This window comes from Balaenoptera acutorostrata, chromosome 14, assembly GCF_949987535.1.
Source record: "Balaenoptera acutorostrata chromosome 14, mBalAcu1.1, whole genome shotgun sequence".
NCBI classification, from domain to species: Eukaryota; Metazoa; Chordata; class Mammalia; order Artiodactyla; family Balaenopteridae; genus Balaenoptera; species Balaenoptera acutorostrata.
The window spans coordinates 55423480-55445532 of record NC_080077.1 but is presented as its reverse complement, the minus strand read 5'-3'; the positions used below and the strand labels follow the sequence as shown (position 1 = coordinate 55445532).

Genomic DNA, 22053 nt, shown 5'->3' with positions numbered 1-22053 from the left:
CCATAATTAAGAGAAAAATAAGTTGTTAAGTAAAACATATATGCATGTTTTCAGGTGACAGTCTTCATAACAGTCTTCAGGTATAGAATTGATTTTCTTTAAAATAATTGAAGTGCTATTCAAAACTACCAAATTTGGGGATCGTATTAGAAAGCTCAGGTCAGGAAATGATCTATTAACATTTATGTTAATGCATAGTGGAATTGATTGGAAAAAAAGGAAAATGGAGATTCAGAGATATATCAGTTCAGAAGTAATTAAAGCTATTGATTATGAAAGGGACTATACAAAATTTTGGTCAACTAAAGAGTTTTCTTATTTGGTAATTTTTAGTAGAATATTATTGTCTTTTAAAATTCCGTAGCCCATAAATACGCATAAGTTTTTATGTTTAAATGCTTTAGAGCCTGTACTTGATTCTCTTGCTTTTTAAAAGGACTGTGTTTGCATTATAAATAAGTACGGTTTTTGACGAACCACATGGTAAAGAATTTCTAGTTTGCCAAGCATAACAATGAAAATTCTTTACATTACAAAACTTAAGACTGATTTATATGAACATATCTAGGAATATATGAAGTATAGAATCACATCGGTTTGAGAAACTTGCCCAGTATGTACACTGTGTTGGATTTCTCTGACACAATGACTCTCCATGAAGTCGCTGACCATAGTGCTGAACCAAGACAGCCATGTTGGCCACTGCTAAATCTGACTGAAAACTGTACACAGAAATTGTGTAGATGTTCAAGTAGCATCATCATTGTAGGAAATATATACATATATTTCATATGTACTCTTTTATATCTTCTTTTTACCCAGATGTATTGAAATCAACCAAAAATTGTGATAGAGAAATTTTATCTCTGAAGTATATTAATATAACATTGATTTTAAGTAATGTCAGTAAAATCAATGGGATCAATGCTAGAGGTTTTCTCTTTCTTGGAAAGCTGCCACTTGCATATGAAGACAAGATTTTAAAACCAAGTTAAGTGACCAATGAGTTCTCTCAAAAACTGTACAATTTTAGGGGACACTCCTGTAAGCTTGAGTATGAACTTGATATTTGCGATTTTTGATTCAGGTTTATATCATCAGTCTAAGTGGCACTATCAAAACCAACATCAAAACATGTGGTTATCAAAAGTAATAAAATTACATCACTCATGAAATAAGTTATACTGAGAAACAATAATACAAACACTTTTTAAATAAAGAGAAAAATATAAATTTTGAAATTATAATAATCTTGACTTAGCACTTTGGGGAAATTTTCTATTGTTTGAACCAGGATAAACACCAGGCTGTCACTGCTAACAATGTTATTGTGTTCTACATTGTGTGAAATGAACACTGGTATGAAACCATTGTAGAAATTACCTGAAAAGGAATGTTGTAACATATTTAATATTTCAGTAAAAAGTACTATTTTAGGCATAGAACTATGACATGATTTTCCTAAAAATAGAATGGGTTGACATGCAGGATCATCAAATTAAGGGTCAAAGGTGACAAACCAGGACAAAGGGCATGCAGCTCATTTTCAAGCAATCAGTTCCTAGTTTTTTCATGGCTGAACAAAAGCTTAATTATATAGGAAAAAGGACTTAGTATTGAATGACCAGTTCTATTGGTGGAAAAACATGTTTTAAATTTTTTAGATATTTTCAAATCAGTATTTCTTATTTGGGAATGCAAGAGCCAAAATGCTACTTTTATATTTTGCAAACAATTCTTCTATGTAACATTTCTTTCAGACACTACAAAAACATTTCAACTAAAATATTCTATGCTGTATAGGTTAAAAACAGGCTTTACTTTTTTGTAGATTTAAAATTTTAGAAAATATGTGTAAATTATGTTTTGTCTTTTTTGTGTTAGTTTCTTGGTGTAATCTCCTTTGCTAGTTAATATCCTGATTTTTAAAAAATATTACATTTATTACACCATTAGATCACTGGCAGTGATGTAAAAGTGAGCAGCCTCTAAAACATCTCTTGATCTTTCTAAAATGTTTATTGAAGCTATTTCAAATATGTGAAAAGTTCTCATTTAGTTGTTAATCTCTTGTGATATAAATTTTTAACCATTAATGTTGTATATCAAAACTTAAAATGTCTATCAAATAAAATTTTCTTGTTAACATTGTACTTATATAGAACTATTCAGGTTTACTTAGAATCATTTTTGTTTATCCTGTCAAGAAGGTACCTTAAAGTTTTTATCTTAAAGTTATGGTGGGCCTTCAAAATATATGTGATTAGCTTCTTTACGACACGACTTTTGCCATTAGACTCTTCTTAATCTAAAACCACTTTTTTTTTTCTTCTATTCAATATGACCTCAACAATGACTCAGCTATGAGCTTTATTATATGAAACTGTTGTTTGATATGGTAGAAAATACAAACTATTTGCATTAGCAAAACCAACTGTGCCATGGCTCAGTTGTTTTACAACATTCACATTTAAGCTAAAGAATTGTGTTTACCAATTAATATTTGTGTCATAGTTGGCACCTTTAAACAATTTTGACAATATGCTAGTTGACTTAAATTATTACTTTGAAATTTTTTATTTTCTAGAATAAATTATGTTTTGCTACAGCAGTTGAAGAGAATGCTAGAGCTGCCCATATCTTTGGTGAAATCAATAAAATTTCAATTTGTAAAATGGTTAAAGTTAAATTCATCTCTATGATTCAATAGCAGTATGACAAATACTAGCCTTTAAGGTTAAATGTTTTTTAATATGTTACAAATAATTTTTGATTCATAAGTATAAAAATGTAATTTTGAAATGTTTTTCCTAAAGTAGTATAAATTTTTTCCATTCTCTAAAGATAATGTTCAAAATAGTTCAGTAAATGTGAGGTTTCTTGTTTTAGCACTCCTGTCTATACCTATGATTTTTCACTTGCATAAAGTCACATGTAAATATTTGTCTTAACTTTAGTTTTAAGTATTTAAATTTTCTGTATCTGTATATAATTGAAGGTACAGCATTTTCAGTTTTGTCTAAAGCTACAGTAGGATGTTGAGTTAAATTACACAATAATTTACCCTGACTTTGCTTAGACAGCATTTGAATTTAGTTTATTGACTAATCGGCAAAAAAATAATTAACAGTGAAACATTTTACAACATATTAAACATTCCTTTAGAGGACAGTGTAAGAAAACATTTTCATAAAGCACACACATTCACTTCAATGTTGAACTTCCACATCTAATGTTTTATTTCATATGTGTATATGTTATATTTAAGTTATAGTAAATGTAAATAAATACTGTGCTTTAGGTTTTACTCTGGTGTTTATAGTATGTTTGCTGTATGATTTTCAGTAGTCATTTAAAAACTTTTCCCCCCAACTATTCTTCTAAGAAAGGAAAGTCACATTATTGCCTACTTTGCTTTCCAAATAATGTATTTAGTTCAGTGATAGCTGAGACGCATTGTAAATAGGCTATAATTTTTGTTATAAACCATGAAGTGAATATTTAATAAACTATAATGTGCTTTACCCTTACATTATTTTAGAAAATATAGTAAGAAACAAAAATTTAACTTTTTTTTAAAATGTTGAGAAGTTGTAGTGATGAGAATGAATAATGAAATACTTCTACTTTTATTATGGTGAATATTCTTGATTGCTAAATCATTTTGTGCCAACCTAAAGTAACTTTTGCTTTTTATTAATATTAGAAGTAAAAGCTAATATGATGTCAATTGAATTTAAATAAAGTTCTCAGAAATATGTTATATAGCAGTATTTTATTTTATTTTATTACTACTCAGTTCTCTGGGCTTAGCATCTTGGCAATTTTTAAATAAATTATAGTGCATAATGCATAGTAGTAATCATTTTCCTTTACACTGAATAGTTACAATAGTAGATTAACAACAATATGCAATGTACTTGAGAAGAATATTGTTACATATTTTACTAGGAGGAAATATGAAATCTTGGAGTGTTTGTAATGAATGGTGTTAAGTTAGGCAATTTTATAATATTAAGTCTATAGTATATTTAAAATAAAATCATTGAAGTCACTTTATTTGTACATATTTTATGTTTGCAATAGTCAAATGATTAATTCCCTATCACATTCGCTTGGTGAAAAGATTTTTAAGAAAAAATTTGTTTATAAGTCTATTTAATTCATAAAAGGCTTCCTAGAGATAGTCAGCCCAGGTTCAGAAATTCATTAAGTCTTTGATTCATTAAAAAAATATGTATTGAACACTAAAGAATGCTAGGATTACAATGATGAGCTAAATATACTCTGTTCCTCCCACCACAGAACATAGAGTCAAGTTGGGAGAGAGAACATCATGGGCTATTACAGTCAATTACAGTACAGTGCTAAATGGTAGAGGCATTGTACTCAGTATGGAACAATAAGAAAAAGAAGATCTAAGTGGAGATTTAAATGATGATTAGGGATTATCCTAGTGAAGGGGCAGAGAAATGCATTATAATATTAAATAGAGATACCTGTGTATAAAATTATAAATAGCTGTTTTGGGAGTATTTCATGCATTTAAAGAATTATTTTCATTCTTTATTGTTATTATTTCTTTTCAAAAAGGTCACCTATAGTCAGAATATGAACATTTAATATTGTGAATATTTTATATAACATTAACCTAATTCCTATCATAGTTGTTCATATGGATGGATATTAATATCCATATTTAAACTTAATTCTATTTTCTCTTCCAACTCTTTTGTTTGTGAAAATTTTAAAATCATTATTTAACATCAGTGAAATATATTGATACCTGTGAAATAATTCCACCTTTTCCTTTGAAAAGGTTGATAATATTAAAACTATCAATAACCAAAAACCATCATGTGTAAGTTTGGATAATGAAAAATCTGAACATCTTTAAATTGTCCAGCTTTCTTTAAACCCAGAAAGCTCATAGTTTGAGCTCTTAAAATTAAAGTGTTATTTAGCTAATTCTTACACCATTTGACTTTCACTTTATTAGATCTCTCATTTATAATAATTTATCATCTGACTTATTTGAAAAAAATGTTTGCAAACACTTTGTTTCTTTCACATCTTTAGAATATGCTATTTTGAACTTTTTTGAAAATATATAAGCAGAGAAGATCAAGTCTGGGCTGTGGGCTATTAGAAAAACATGAGCTAGGTTTTGCTGAAATTTATTTATAGTATTTAAATACACCCTCACTAAACCAAATGTGCAAAATAAAATTTAATATAGGCTCAATGTAAAGGAAAACTATTTAGTAAGTTTTAATAATGAATTTTGTTAACATTAGGGACTGTCATCTTTTTTTAAAATTTTTATTTATTTTTATACAGGAGGCTCTTGTTATCTATTTTATACATATTAGTGTATACATGTCAATCCCAATCTCCCCGTTCATCCCACCACCACCACCCCCTCTCCACCCCAGCTATCCCCCCTTGGTGTCCATATGTTTGTTCTCTACGTCTGTGCCTCTATTTCTGCCTTGCAAACCGGTTCATCTGTACCATTTTTCTACATTCCACATGTATGCATTAATATATGATATTTGTTTTTCTCTTTCTGACTTATTTCACTCTGTATGACAGTCCCTAGGTCCATCCACGTCTCTACAAATGAGGGTCTGTCATTATCGTCTGTCTTTTGGTTGTAAACACAGGATAACTAAAGGACTTAATGCACAGAGGTTCACGTGCCTTTTGTTCACATTCTTCCTCTTTTCTTTTCAAATCTTACTCAGTGAGATTGTCATCCTTTGTAAGAAGAATCTTGGGTCAACATTCAGTAGAACTCTGCATTTGGAAAAGCCTCCATTTCGTTTTGAGAAGAAAATTAGATCACAACTTAGAGAATTTACACATAATGATTTATTTTTTGTGAGTTGATATAGTAGATACAGTGTGTAAAACTTAGTTAAGGGAGGAAAGACAGCCCTGGGTGGTAGCAGGTGAGTGGATGCATGTTCAAACCAATCTGCTTTCCAAGCCTTAATAACTTGGACCCGAGGATAAAAATGATAATTCAGTGGTCATCAGGAATTTTTCTTCCAACCGCTATATTTCATTACTGGGTGACCTCTTTATTGCAAGTTTTATTGTGTTGTGACATCTGCCAGTGGATATATTAGAAACATTAGTACTTGCTCATATTTTTTTAAGGAGAACTGTTTTTGCTTTATAAAATCTGGGTTAATGCATATTAGATACCTTTAATTAAATATACTCAATGATTAAATGTATTACCTCTTAAAGTAATTTTTTTCTCAAAAAGTATTTGAATATAATAGACCCAGTATCAGGGGTATAGGATCACAATTATAGTCTCATGATTTATCTTCTAAAAGATATCTGAATAGTCAAATTAGTCCATCAAGGAACATAGTATTATAGGTTAAGTTCATTTTTAACTGTGGTTAAAAAAAAGAATGGGATTCTTGAATTACAGTGTAAAATTAAATATTAAAAAAATTTAAAACTGCATTGTTCCTGAAATCTGGATCTTTGACTACATCTTAGTGGTCTTGTTTAGAATGTTTTTTAAACTACCATCCTTTAATTGGAATGAAAGGCAAGTTTATGCCAATTGGTTATCTAATTTTGCTAGGTGAGTCTTAAATTGTAAAAAAAAGTTTACAGGTCACTTCACAGAGTCAAAACCTAAGCATTTTATTGCTTTCTAATGAGCCATTAAGCTGAAGAAGAGGCAATTAAATGAGCAATTAATGTAGTACTGACTTGAGCTCTCTGATTTTAGGTTCTTCAGAAGACAATGAGGTCATTCAACCAGGTTTCATCAGCCCCAGGTTAGTCTTTTTTTTTTTTTATTAAATTTTTACTTAACTAATATTTATTTAAAAAGATCACTGGAGGCATATGAGAAAACATGACAGCCCTCAGGCATTTCTCCACTTTGGCAAGATGGATATGGTACCCATCTTGTACCTACTGTACTCCAGATCACTTCATCTATAAACTGATACTCCCACGAGAATTGCATGGATGAAATCTTCTAATTAACTCCTTTTCCTCCTGATTTTAGCAATATTGGATTTTGTGATTCCCTTTTCCGTATCTCAGGCAAAACAGATAATATTTAAATGTTAATGGAGCTGAATGAAAAGTATTTGTGGCTTGTTCATTTTTGTAAACTCCGTAGCAAAATAGACACTCACAAGTATATGATGAATTAATTTAAAGCTAGAGACTTGCTCCCGTTTTCAAAAAATTTAGCATAACATAAATAGCACAATATATTAGCCATGTTTTTCAGGGAATTAGAGAATTTTCCTAATCTAGGAAAGCTCCATTTATTTTGCTTTTCATGAGCATGTATCAAATTTGTTCCTCATTATACTACAAAAATGAGTCGTGAACTTTTAACATCTTAAACCTACACTTAAAAAAATATATATATATATATATCCTTTCATTTATTTAGGTGTACTGTAAACCTAGGCTTTTAATGGAGAAATAGTCTCTTGTATTACTGAAACTAACTGAAAACTGACAACACTATTTTCAGTAACAGTTTTATTTGTATTACTATTTTAATGTATTACTCTGGCTTCTGCTCCCATGCAGTTAATGCCTTGGCTCTACTCTTGACTAATACTACTTTCAAAACTCTTAAGAGCTATGAGATGACAGAGTTTATGAGCATTTATAAGTACAAGTGAAAAGCTGTTATTCTATTATTAAGCTTATCAAATACAGGATTGTAGGTAGCAAGAGGAAAGCAGTAGGGATCAAAAGGTTTAATGAGGAAACCACTGATAGGCATTGCCTTTTGACAAGCACTTTACTTTTTTCTGGAGTGAATCCTTTGACATAGAGATGATGCTCTAAAGAGTACCATGAAAAAGAAGATTCTGAAAAGTTGCCACAATATTTTAATTTACCAACTCTTTTCCCCTTACTATTGATTGTGGTTTTCCTCTGGGGGCAAATTGGAGGCAGTCCAGAGGCCCTTTTCTCTTCTGCTGGGAAGTAATGTTAACACCAGTGTGTTAAGTGACTGCAATAAAGTTTCATGTCTGTGTTTCCTTGTGATTAAAAAGGGTTGGCCGGGGAGAGGTTGCACTTTCACCAAAAGAAAGGTTATTGCCAGAGATTGCATTTAAGCCAAAGATTTGAACATCAACTGCTCCAGTGCCCTCACTTTGCAGGTGAGGAAACTGAGGCCCAGAGAAGCTTAATGATCCAAGGTCACACACAAGGTCATTAAATGGGACCAGAACTCTGGCCTCCAGGATTTTAGCTGGGTGCTTTTTCTCCACAGATTTGCCTCCTGCACAGGCATCTTTAAAGCCTGAAGATTTCTTCTCATTTGCCTCATCTTTTACTCCTGTACTATTTTTTCTGTTCCCATTTTCCACCTACCTGTCCTCTTCCCCCAAATTAACCTAAAGTGAAAATATTAAAAGAAATACCTAGGAAGCAGTCCACACTCTTATTCCAGTTATTTGTTTTGATGAGATTAAGTTTTAAAGGGTAAATTTTCATTCATTGCTTTGAGAGAGAGGGAAAAATTGTATGTTTACATTATTTAGTGTCATTTCTGCAGACTCAGAATATTTATTGCAAAAAGATCTGTAAATTATGAGGCATACCTGTTCAGGTAGTACAGGTGAAAAATCTGGACTCATTTTTCAAATAAAACATGAAGAACCTTCATTTTGTGCTATTCTGGGCAAAGTAATGTAATGCTTATTACTAAATGATTTATCTAACCTATTGCTGTCTTAATTAAAATCATTTAGGAAAGTATTTGTTGCGCACAATTCAGAAAATATTTGGGAGGAGTAATAATAAAATTTTTATTTTTCCTTTTAATTGAAGTATGTTAATAGAATATGATTTTTTGCTATTCCAGTTAAAAAAAAATAAACTTTCTACAAAATGATGGTGTTAAAATAATGCCCCTTTTCTGAATTAATTTTGTTGCTCTAAATACTTTGCTGAAACGTAAGGGACCAAAAAGAAGGAAACATTTGCAAATGCTTGTTTTTTGAAATAAAAAGGCAATTTTATTTGGCACACTTAAAATTTATTCTAATCGTTTCCCGTATTTCCATAATTTTATTTAATTATACCTGGGGAAATATGTTAACCTATTTAAGGAAAATATTTAAGAGATTTTTACAGCTGTGTAAAAATTACCAAATTGGAACAATTGTGTTAAGCCAGAGCATTTTGCTCTCAGATAAGGAAATTAAATGAGAACGGAATTTTGCTCTTCGGAAACAAAAACAAAGAGCCCCCATATTCTAAAGTGCCTGTGCTATAAGACCAACGCACCCAGTCCAGTACTCCTTTCAGCTGACTCCGTGTTGCAAGAATTTCAAGAAAGTTATTTGCGGGTAAAGTAGTTTACTGAAACGCAGTGGGAGGGATCGGCAACAGTTTGCCCGACGTGCGGGTCCGCAGCCTTTGGGCGGGAAACCTCAAGCCGCGGCCAGACAGCGGGTTCCCTAAAATCGCCCCCGGCCGCCCCCCACCCCTTTCCCCGCCGACAGCTTTTCCTGATCCTCCAAAGGCGCACGGCGACGTTTTCGTGGCTTCCCGAAAGGACGGCGCCAGGGGTCTGTGTGAAGACAGCTCCATTTTAGGCATGGCCTGGTGGGGGAGTAGGGGGTGGAGTGGTCATTCTCTCGGGTTCTCCTCATGACCCCTCCCCCCCTTGACTTCACTTTTTGGTTTGCGGAGACTGACATCTCCCAGATGAAGGGATCAGATTATACATGATACGTGTCTGGAAACGCGGGGAAGGTAGTAGGGTGCGCCAAGCGTTGCCTCCATCCTGGTGAAGGCAAAGGTTTCTTTTGTTTGGTGTTCCTCTTGTCGGGACGAAATGACAAATGTGAATGTCCCCTAATTAGTGAGAAATCCTCAGCCTTCTTTGGAACGGCTTGACTTCTCGAGAGGAGGTGGTGATGTGGTGACTAAAGGGAAAGGTGACTGGAGAGAGAACGGGGAGAGGAAGTGGCAGGGGCGGGCGGTGGAGGGAAGGGGCAGATCCGCTGACCTGGGGGTCTCGGCGACCCTGGGGGCGCGAGCTGCGCGTGAAGATCCGCGGCTGCGAGGGCAGCGCGGGGCTGCAGACCCCGGCCTTGTCGGCCGGGACGCAGAGCACGGGTGGAGCCGCTCGTCGCAGTGCCGCAGCCCCTCCTCCTAGTTTTAAGAAGAACCGAAGCATTGTTTCAGCTGTAATAGAAGTCACTCATTGCTTATAGTTGAAAACAGCGACGGTGGGCTCTGGCACCTCTTTCGGCTCCTTGCATTGTACTGTCGGAATTCTTTAAAAAAAAAAAGAAAGAAAGAAAAAATATGTACGTTTTTTAAATGTAGAAATCTTAGATTGTGATAACCAACGGGCGTATGATAGGTTATTTCCTTGATTTTTTTTTTTTACCCCCAGTGCATTGAGGATTCTTTGTAGCTACTTGAACTCATTTTAAAGACATTTTGCAAGAAGTATGATAAATCAAGCTACTGAAACATTTGGCTTCCACAAGTATAAAACATGCGTTTTGAGTCAAGCACAGGTCTTTCTGGCACTAAAAACAAGTAGGAAATGAGAAAAAAATTAAAACCAGAAGACTTCAGGAAGGTGACAAATTGGAAAGCGTTCTAGGAGATTCATGGGACCATTTTAGGTGAAAGAAGAACTCTATGAGCTTAAAAAGATGATGGTTAGTTTCATAAAAGGATCTTAGGCTCAAAAGACTGAGGGGGGAGCAGGAAAAGATGAGTCTATTTAAAAGACAGTGCCATATCCCTGAAATGGGGACTGATATTTTCTGTCAGTCTCCTTCCTTCTCTCCCTCCCTCCCAATTCCCTTCCCTGCTTCTCCTCCCTCTACCCTCTCCTCCTCCCTTCTCTCCCCCTTTCTTTTACCGACCCCACTCCAATCCCCCCCCCCACCAGGTATGTAAAATGCATTTGCCTTAAATTCTTTGTGAATGAATGTTAGAGGATTTCTCAAAGTCCCCAGTTGGAAAAAGCTTTCTACACGACTTGAAAGGCCGATGTCCCTCTCAGGAAATGAATGAGTCGATAACCTCTGACACCAGTGACCAGTCCAGTGAACCCTACCTTAATTCCACTAATACTGGAGGCCCCCAATCAGGCAAAACTGAATCTCATAACCATACCATCCAATGTGGTTCACTCATGGCATTTCACACTTTTCATCTATGTATTTATAGGTTTGAATTTCATCAAATTTAACAAACAAGGATTCAGAACCCACCTACATATTTCTGATTTTATGATGATTAGACTATTTTTTAATTAAAAACATGCTTACAGATAAAACATTGTTTATCATGAATGTGTGTCAGTGACAAAACTAAATTATACTGCCTGTGAATTTTATGATAATTTTACATAAATAATGGCATTTCCTCAATTTGCATGAATACTTTTCACATTATTTCTGTTACCAGATGTTGATTTTTAAAAGTAGTTCTTTCATTTAAAATATTAAAAAAACACAACTTATTCAAATTAGTTTTTCTATTTCCTGTTATTCAAAATATTTAACCTGGAATACCATCGTTAAAGTTATTTCATTATAGGTCAGTGTAATCAGTTGATTTCTACTATTAAAGTAATGCCTAGTGAGTGTTTTGTTAGTAAATAATTTTTTTGAGAGCTTCAAGCTTTTGGGACTCTTTCAAAATCATTTACATTTTTACACTTTTTCTTTCCTCCCTACCAGCTGGCACATGGTTATCCCCCTCCCACACACACACAAAGTAAATAAAATGAGAAAGCTTTGCCTCCTTTCTTGAGAAACAACAAAAGAAATAAACAGACGAAAAATCTTTTCAAGTTAATCAGTCTCGATTGAAGCCTTTTACCACAAACAGCTGAAAATAACATTTATTTATATACATCAGTTTACTTCAGATCTTAACTAATTAGTATAAATTTATATTTCATTGTTTAGTATGAGGAGGAGGTGTAAATAAGTGCATTATGTGGATTTTCAAAAGCTTTTAGATTCGGTCAGAAACCCTACGTTTTAGTTTGTGTGAAACAGTGTTAGAGTTAGGAGTGTGTTTGGAGAGACGGGGAGGGGGGTTGCGGGTATAGTGGGGGAGGGTAAGCTCCGTAGCTTTGCCGAAGGGAAGTGGTATCTGTACAGTTTCTCGGTAAACTGCTTGTTTAAGAAAATGGGGGTGGGGTGGGGGAAGAGTAGTGGTGCGTTTTAATGTTTCAAAGACGGGTTTTATTTTATATTCTAAAGGAAATCCAGCATTTCTAGTTGATCTATAACATTTACTGTAGTGGTCGATGAGGAAGGCAGTATTGGTGTCAGCATCTAGCAATCAACAATCGTTTGAACCAATTTTAAAGGTAAAGGGTAAGCAGTTTGAAACCGGGGGCTGGCCGGGGAAGGGACGGTAGGAGCCTAATCCGTTATTAAGTTTTCGTTTATTCAACTCTTCTGTCCCCTGGTAGTGGACTTTTAAAATGTCAGGGTCCGGTCAATAAGATATAAATTTACCTTTTTTCTCCCACTTGCCTCCCTTTTTCACCCCCTCCCCCCGCCCGCGCCCGCTGTTTCTCCCCCACCTCTTTCTCTGGCTCCGCAGCCGCCTGTGCTGGCGGCTCCTCTTCACCTCCCCTGCCTGGCGCTCCCCTCCCCCTCCCTGCCCTACGTCGCCTTGCTCTTGGGGAACAATCGCCACTGATTGAGGTTCACTCTATGTTAGGCTGGAAAACTGGGCTGTTATTTAGGAAGTCATTAATCACATCTCCTCCCCCGGAAAGAGATGGCGGAGAAACCTGTGAAGTACAATTCCTTACCAGCCCCTTCCAAAATGTTCCGAAATGGTAAACCTAAACACAATTTGACTACAAGAAGGTGATAGCGATTTTTCCGGTAGCATTTTATTTTAAATTTGAAAAAAATTTCATGTCACAATCAGGTAATTGTGTGCATTTCTCTTATTGTAGGTGTAGATTACCATTATCTAAAGTTTCATGGGTGTGTAATTAGGTTCAATTAGATCTTTTGTAAATTACATATTTTCCTCTAAGAATGGAATTAAATATGAAATTTGCATCCCAAGCAGGTTTACTGTTAACGGAGCAGCTGAATTCTTAGGGGGAAAAGAGCGTAACGTCGGTTGCTTTATTTAAATGGCTTTTTCCCCCTTAAATGAGATTATTTAGACAGGCTTGTGTGTAAGGCACGCGTGTGCACATATATGACTGTGCCGTTTTTCTAAATCAACGATTCACAAGGACCCTCCATTGTGTTTAAGTAAAAGCACGAAATCGGCATTCTGATTTATCGTAAAGAAGCGTCCCAAATTGTCTTTAAGATAACATGTTTGAGTTTTTCGTGTTCATTCATAAATTATTTTGATGTCAGCATAGATGAAATGGCGATTGGTTATCTCTTCCTCTTGCCAGCCCCTTAAGGATCCGAGGTGAAATTAGTAGCAAGAAAGCATGTAATTGACAAAGTCACGTGTGCTCAGGGGGCCAGAAACTGGAGAGAGGAGAGAAAAAAATCAAAAGAGGGAAAGCACATTAGACCATGCGAGCTAAATTTGTGATCGCACAAAATCAAGATGTTAGATTGATGCAGAAGATCACTCCGTTGCAAAGGGAAAGTTTTCATCTCACGAGTTTGGAGCAGAGGGCCCGTGGGGCAACATGGCCGAAGGTTAATTTTCTTTTCTATTGTTTTACTGTGATTTTCTCTCTTCCTTTCTCCCGCCCTCTCCCTCTCCCACCCTTCTTTGCCCGTCCCCCCCTTCCCCTTTTACCCCAATACTGAGCAGTACCCCCCACCCCCCATCGCGCAGTGGGGCTTTCTGCAACCTATTGTTATAGATCTCCAAAAATGTTTTGTACCGCCCACACTGATTCACAACTTGAAAAGCTTTCAGGGGGCTATTGTTTGAATTGTTTGAGTGTGATTAAGCGCAGTTTCAGTTAGTGAGCCCAAGAAAACTTTTATACACCTGCCCCCTCCCCCATTCCACCCCAACTTTAATTGAAAGTTATTGGGGGGGAGGGGAATGCACATTGCAAATAACCCTGGATTCACTGCTGCCGCATGTGCATTAACTAGTTCTAACCATCTTCACGATTTCTCTTTCCTCCTCGGGCACGCCGGAGAGAATTAGTTTCGCTGAAAATTTCTCTTTGTAAATGGGATCAGTGTTAAATCAGCAACATGCAAGTAAAATAATCGCATGCTGTACTGTAATATGTGGCCGAGAAACGGAGTTAAATGAAAACGTACACGTATGTACAGAAACGTGGAAGTTGTGATCGATAGAACAGTGTGGCTTCCTCCCTCCCCCGCTTTCCCTTTTAAGCCTTTAATTTAAAATATTTTCTGCCGAATAAAAGAAGGAATCAACCATTTAATAGCTTTTTTTTTTTTTCATTTCCTCTCCCCTCCACCCCCACTCCCAAGCAGTTTTTTTTTTCCCTTTCACTGAACTGTATGGGAATACTGACTAACTGACTTTTTTGTCCTGTTCTACTCAGGCGGGGCAAGCAAAGGTGGTGGAGAAGAGCCCGGGAAGCTGCCGGAGCAGGCAGAGGAGGAATCCCAGGTTTTGCACGGAACTGGCCACTGTAAGTGGTTCAACGTGCGAATGGGATTTGGATTCATCTCCATGATAAACCGAGAGGGAAGCCCCTTGGATATTCCAGTCGATGTATTTGTACACCAAGTAAGCCAAACTGTTTTTTTGTTTTGTTTTGGTTTGGTTTTGGTTTTGGTTTTTTCTCCTCGTCTTCACCTTTTTCCATGTGGAGGAGCTGACCGGTAGTTTTGTCAGTGGGCTTACAATAATGTGCCCTTCAAAATCTTCCTTACAGTCACCAGTGAATACAGTTTTTAGGGTGTGTGCATGGGCACCTTCCTGGGTGTCTTTTCCTAAACAGAAAATGAAATCTCTGAAATTTCACTTCTGGGTGGTGGTTGACTTGATTAAGCAAGTTCCCCTCTTCTTTCGACAGCGAAATTGCCGTAGTGTAGCTTCCGGTGTTATCGGTTACGATACATTATGTGGCCTGTGCCTGGGGAATGAGTGGGAAATGAATGAGGAAACAGTGATCATATTAAGTTTTGGGTTTTTTTAAGCCAATTTGCTGTTATAAGAAATCTGTAGGTCCCCTTGTTTTAGACACCTCTAATCACAGTAGCTTCCCCAATTATTTTATATCTGTCTGTCCGGTAGTCTTTTGTAGGTTCAAATTAAAATAACTTGATTTCACAGTAAAATAGAGTAGAACATTGTTGGCCTAGTATGGATTTGAAGAAATGCAAGAGAGGATTGTTGGTAATCAAACATTTTAGAAATGTGCTCCGTATAGGGCATAGGTCCAAGGATACTGTCTCTTTAAGAGACTGAACTCAAAAAAACATGTGGCCAGAGGCGGCTCTAGTTTGTATGTTTAAAATGTGCTAGTGGGCTACTTGGGGTAAATTTCCACTGTTGCTTATATTGTGCTGTAATTTTTTAAGATGCTTAAATACCAAATAGAATGTCATTGCTTCTCATTTTCGAAATTTTACCCAGAAACAGGGAAATTAATATCTCTCCCCCTTTCACTCCTCTGTTGTGCTTAATCTCTTCATAGTAAAAAAAAATAAAGGTATTTACAAGCTTGATTATTTCATAGAAAGAAGTTAGAGAAATACAAATTATCTGTGATGAATTCTTAGGAGTAAAGGGATTTAGGACTAAAGAGGTTTATTTTAGCTTGACATCTAAGTTAAAAATAATCGAATGAATGCATATCAGTCCTACAGGTTGACTGACATAGATACATGCAGGAAATAAATATTTAGTATATTTGCATAAAAATTTTCTGTTTTGTTTGATAGTATGTTGCATGTTCTTAGTAATAATTTACAACCTCCTTTCCCCCCTAAGGAATATCATCTTCAAATTAAGTATATAAACAATAGAAACATATGAAACCATTCTGTTTTGATCTGTTGTCCTGTGTGCTTGGTAGCTTCCTGACCTTGCTGTGTGGTGTGTGTTTTCCTTTCCTAAAGGCCTGGCTATCATTATTGGCTGTTTACATGTGGAAGGATCAGCATAATCTGTGAATTGAAACAGGGTTTAAATACATAAATAGAAGTCCACAGACAGGCTACTGGATTTTATGCCTCCTACTTTATATGGCAAAATGAAGCCACATTTTCTGCTTTTCTCCTCCCTAGACTGAATGACTGAAATCATTGACAAATCCATTTTCTCTCAGGCCCCTGCTTTCCCTGCTTTGAACCTTCTTTAGGTTGTTAAATTGTTCTTTACAATCTCATAAATTTGTTTTATAGATGAATGAAAAAAAATAGCCCTTTTCTTCTTTGTCTGATCACGCCTTGTTATAATTTGGTTTTCTATGTTTACCTTTTAATGTATTCAAATAGTAGACATTTTATTAACTGATATTAATGTTTAGAACAATGAGACATCCAATTTTAAGCTATTTAATGGTTGTATGTTGATAAACATTCCTATATCTACTTAATTAAGAAATGCTATATTGCTGGAAAAGTTTTTTTTATATACATAGTGAATAGTTTCTAGAGTACAAACATAGATTATTCATATTAGACTTATTTTAAATCTTCTGTTACACATCATGTATTTACTAATAGAACAGTATTAAAACGATGTATGTGATAAAAAAATCTCTCAAAAAATATGTATTTGTATTTTTCATAAGAATATATCTGGATACATTCTTAGGAAGAAGTATGTAAAAAGTCAGTAAAACTCACGTATTAGCATTTTTGTGATGTAAAAAAACAGGGCAGTAATAATCTTTAAATTTAAAATTAGAAAGTGACATTTTAGGGCAGTTTTTGATGGTTAAAGTATTTGCTGTTTGAAATATATCTGTTTTTTCCTAAGGATAACTATTTAGAATCAGTTGCTTTGTTGTTGTTGTTGCTGGGTTTTTTTGTTTTTTGTTTTTTTTGCTTCTTAACTTTGATGCCTAGGTAAAGGGGTTTCTGTCTTATATTGAAGCTTATATAAATTGCATATAAGTCATATGAATAACTGTTTTGAAGAAGGCAGGATCCCACTGATTTTAGCCAAGCAGCTACAAGTAACAATTTGATGGCCATAAATAATGTGTGCAGATATCATGTGAGCATCACTTACACAATCAGGTTGCGATTCAGGACGATTTTATAGAAGTTTTTAAGACATTTTAAAAATTATTTTTTTAGCTGCCATTTTTACCTGTGTGAGCATTTTTGAAAGCATACTAGATTTTATGTATAATTATAAATTAGATTTTTCCCCATTATGTCTGTATGCTATTTTGTTATGAAAGAATAGGCATCATAGATGATTAGGAATTTTAAATGTTCAACTAGAGCGACATTTAATTATTATTTTAAATATATGAAGTAGTGGGGGTTTTTTTTGACTGTTTAGAAGTACCTGTGTCATTGGATTTTTAAAAAAATATTCTAAAACATGTTTTTAATAGTATATGTTTGGGGAAATAAAAAAAGAAATGATTTTAGTTTCTTTAAAATAATATTTAAAAATTCATGCCAAGGCACCCAGATATTTTTTTCTCCTTTAAAAATATTGACTGCAAAGAACTGCACATCAGAAACAATCAGTTGCTATGAAATGAAGAGAATATATGAGTGTGTTCTTAAAATAGAGCTATACATTTATGGTTACGTAATTCTGTTTACAATTTGTTGGCAAAAATACAATCAAACTTTCTTTTAGTTTCTGTAATGCCACCAACTCCTCAAAAACATGCCCAAGACTTAGGTGCTGTCCTTTCTCTATCTTCAGACTTGTTGATAAATGTAGTGAGACTCTGCCATTTGAGGATGGTATGTGACCATTAGTTCAAAATGACTGTCTTCATTGGATTTTCTAATGTTAACTGGTAATTTAAATGATCGTATTTTTATGGATTTGTAATGAATAGATGTATTCTGACACGTTAATACTGAAACCTTGATAGCATTCAGTATTTTTAAAAACTTAACAAAAATGTATAAATATTGTTGTGAATTTTGTCACAGCCCACTGTTTTTGAGGTGTTCCTTAAAATTTTTAGTATTTAAAATATTTGGTGATGATTTAGTTTGTAAGTAGGATAAATTTGTAGGAATTACTTACTTAAGCATCCAGTGCAAAACACTGAGTAGTAAGAGTATAGATGATTAATACAGATTTTAAGTCTAGGTTCTTACTCAGTTGATTTCATCAATTAGAATACAATTATTTTGTAAGTGATAATAATTAATACTCCTATCAGTTTATTGTTATTAAGTTTTTTAAAATTTGCCTCCACAGTTAGATTGTGGGGTAACATGTCTAAATTACCTGGAAAGGTCTCTGGCAACTTTCTGAAATATAATCTTTTAATAGGACTTAATATATGTGATGATACTTTAAATGAATCACATGGTAATTAAATACTAGATCTTTTATGGAGAAGGGCAGTATTACTCAATAACTACCTGTTGATGTTACTGTGTAATTTCTTCTTTACATAGATTTTGACATTTATTTTTAAAGTCATTATCTCAACTAATAAGATAAAAATGATAATTTGAACTTTATTTTGTCCAGAGGAGGGTTGGAATCCATTCTCCTTATTACCCTCTCTACAGCTCATTTGCATAATAATATTTTCTTGTTGGGTTATATATTTGGGATTGTTTGCCATCCAATAGGATACAAAGATTTTTTTAAAAATAAATTTATTTATTTTTATTTTTGGCCGCGTTGGGTCTTCGTTGCTGTGCGTGGGCTTTCTCTAGTTGCCGCGAGCCGGGGCTACTCTTCGTTGTGGTGCACAGGCTTCTCATTGCGGTGGCTTCTCTTGTTGCGGAGCATGGGCTCTAGGCCCACGGGCTTCATTAGTTGTGGCACGTGGACTCAGTAGTTGTGGCTCGCGGGCGCTAGAGCGCAGGCTCAGTAGTTGTGGAGCACGGGCTTAGTTGTTCCGCGGCATGCGGCATCTCCCCGGACCAGGGCTCGAACCCTTGTCCTCTGCATTGGCAGGCGGGTTCTTAACCCCTGCACCACCAGGGAAGTTCCACAGAGAATTTTTAACATAAATGTATTTCATTTGTTTCACAGTTTATGTAAGAATTCTTTTTCAAAGAGAAAGAGTAATTTCAAAATGACTGCAATTTAGCTATTATTACTCAGTTGGCTTAAATATTTATTTTAATTTGGTTTTTAAGTCTTCATTTACCTTTCAGGTATTGATGTTTTCTTCTTTTGCTCTTTATTTCTGATTTATAGTTTGATCTTTATGAGAATACAAATGCCTATATTACAAAGATTTTATATATTTTATGTTCCTTTTATTACTTTGCTCAGAAAACATTTCAGAGTAATGGAAATAGAAGAAATAAGAGATAAGTTTAAAGCATTTTTATTAATAGTATAGGATATGAAAGCATTTGCAGATGACTAATACTTAAATACATGAAAATTGAAGTGTTATACACCATTCAGTTGATGTAGCATTGAGTTCATGTATCAGTGTTTTTTTTTTTTTTTTTGCATTTTTTTTTATAGCTACTTTATTTATTTATTTATTTATTTTTGGCTGTGTTGGGTCTTCGGTTTGTGCGAGGGCTTTCTCTAGTTGCGGCAAGTGGGGGCCACTCTTCATCGCGGCGCGGGGACCGCTCTTCATCGCGGTGCGCGGGCCTCTCACTATCGCGGCCCCTCCCGTTGCGGGGCACAGGCTCCAGACGCGCAGGCTCAGTGGTTGTGGCTCACGGGCCCAGCTGCTCCGTGGCATGTGGGATCTTCCCAGACCAGGGCTCAAACCCGTGTCCCCTGCATTAGCAGGCAGATTCTCAACCACTGCGCCACCAGGGAAGCCCCCAATCAGTGTTTTTAACATTAATTAGCTACACAATTATGAAAACTGATTTACTCCAATATGCTCATGTTTAAGGGCTTTTCATAATATTTAATTACCAATTTATTAACCATATTACTTTTGTCATAGTTTAGGGTGAAAACATTTTTCACACTCAGAATAGATATGGTTATTTTTTTTCTTGGGGCTGTTGAAAATGTCAATATCAAAAAAAAAACCATATTTAGATAGAGAAATCTTGGAAGTTTAAAAATGTGATAATAAACAGTTACACCTCATTTGTTAGTGAGTTATGCATTTTAATATTTTGAAAATGATTCCTAAAGCTACCAAATTTTCAAGATGAATTGCCCACATGACCAGTTTGGAAGAATCCTAAATGAAATGCTTTGAAGCTATTTAATCATAAAATCACATTTAAAGGCATTTAAATAAAAATTGTATAAGACTAATTGTCTTAAAAGATATTGGATACATTCCTTCTGGTTTTCAAATACTGATCCATTTTCAGGAACTTTTCTGTATACTTCTAAAAAGATATCCTTGTTCAGTTCAAACATGAAATGTGAATTGGGTACATAATTAAGACATCGTCTTCACTCCTCATTTTAAAGAGTATTGATGTAACTCTTAAATATTTTCCTCTTACTTATTTTTGATTCTCCTTTTTTAAAAAGACCATTCACAGCAAATGAAGGCGATAAATTCAAGAACTGTTTTTTAAACAAATATGTGACAAGCCACTTATGAATATTTAGCATAATATCTTTAACGTGTCTTTAACTCATCTCAGAGTTCTTGGGTTTCATAAGAAGTTAAAAACTTGTTTTGTTACCTGGACTCAACATGGTAGTTCTTTGAGGTAAATTTTGTTGCTTTTGGACAGCAAGGAACCCTAATAAGGGTTTGAATTTGGTTGAATTCATCATCCTGTTCAGAAATTACGTAACTATTGCAGATAGTTTTGTATACCTTAACTGAAAAGTTTTATTGGTATTGGGATTAAAAGTTACTAGTTAAAAATATGGTGTACTGTATTTTTATTTCTAAACCAAGTATAACCTAAACAAGTAAAGTAAGGATATTTCTGATTCAACTGGAAATTTATTACTTTAAATATGATATTTTGTAGACTTGATTTGGAACTAAATATTGAGATATTTCTCACTGGAACTTCAGCTTGTTCAATATGTAGTTACTGAGGTTATGGCATTGTAACATATACAGCCCATAAGGAACTTAAATGATTTATATTCTTATCTAAAATAATGTGGTAACATTTTCTAATATCAAAAAAATTGATAACAGTAATATATCAAAAAATACATTAGGTCAGTGGGGTACATTGAGAAATGAACTTTTAAAAGAGTACTCTATTAATTGAGTAATAAAAATGTTTGTTATGCTGCATTTTGATACATCAGGATTAATTTTATCTTCTGTCTAGCAACAAATTAGAAGATTATCCGATGATTGCCCCCCTTCCCATATCTAAATATCTGACAGTTTAGAAATGCTGTCTCAAATAAGATTTATAGATAATTGATAGCTTTAGTCTTATGTTTCTTTCTGTAATCAGCTGCAAATTGGAATAATAATACCTAACTTTTCAGGTGTTGTGAAGAGTAGAGATACTATTATATAAACTGCCTAGCAAGTATGTGTTGAATAAATAAACTAAAATGTAAACTAGTCTTTTTGCCACAACAAAATCAGGGATAAGTTATTATCAGTAGTATATATTTGTGGTTGAAAATGAAATTGGTCTATTTTATGTGCTCTCTTTAAAATTAGGCAAAATGTATTGCATAATATTAATAGCTTAATTTTAATTACAGTGAACTATAAGGCTTTTTATTATAATTTTATGGTATAGAGTATTGTTTAATATTGTTTAACACATCAGGATATAAACTGAGACTTGGACATAATTTTGTGATGCAAATGTTTTTGTTTTAATAGTTTGTTTCATCATGAGATTTTTACCTGTGTATTCAGGTATACATATTCAGTTTGTATTCTTCAGTATAGGCTAAGGGAAAAATATGAAATATTGTCTTAAATAGACCTGCTGTGATAATTTAATACCTATTGCTCTGTTAATAATTACTTAATACTTGTGAGATATGATACAATGGTATAGAATCTGGTCAAATAAATCA

At 34.4% G+C, this 22053-nt stretch overlaps 1 protein-coding gene across 2 annotated transcripts in view; it reads left to right on the top strand.

Annotated features, from left to right (window-relative positions):
- The first annotated feature begins 6775 nt into the window (after positions 1-6775).
- Positions 6776-22053, top strand: part of LIN28B (lin-28 homolog B) — a 130861-nt gene continuing 115583 nt past the window's right edge. Inside the window, exons 1-2 of one of the 2 annotated variants that reach the window (XM_057528091.1) lie at positions 6776-6809; positions 14528-14715. In XM_057528091.1, the coding sequence (XP_057384074.1) occupies positions 6776-6809; positions 14528-14715 (222 nt within the window). Of the gene's footprint in view, positions 6810-13681; positions 13692-14527; positions 14716-22053 lie in introns of those variants that run through there. The other variant, XM_007190634.2, reaches the window with a different exon arrangement.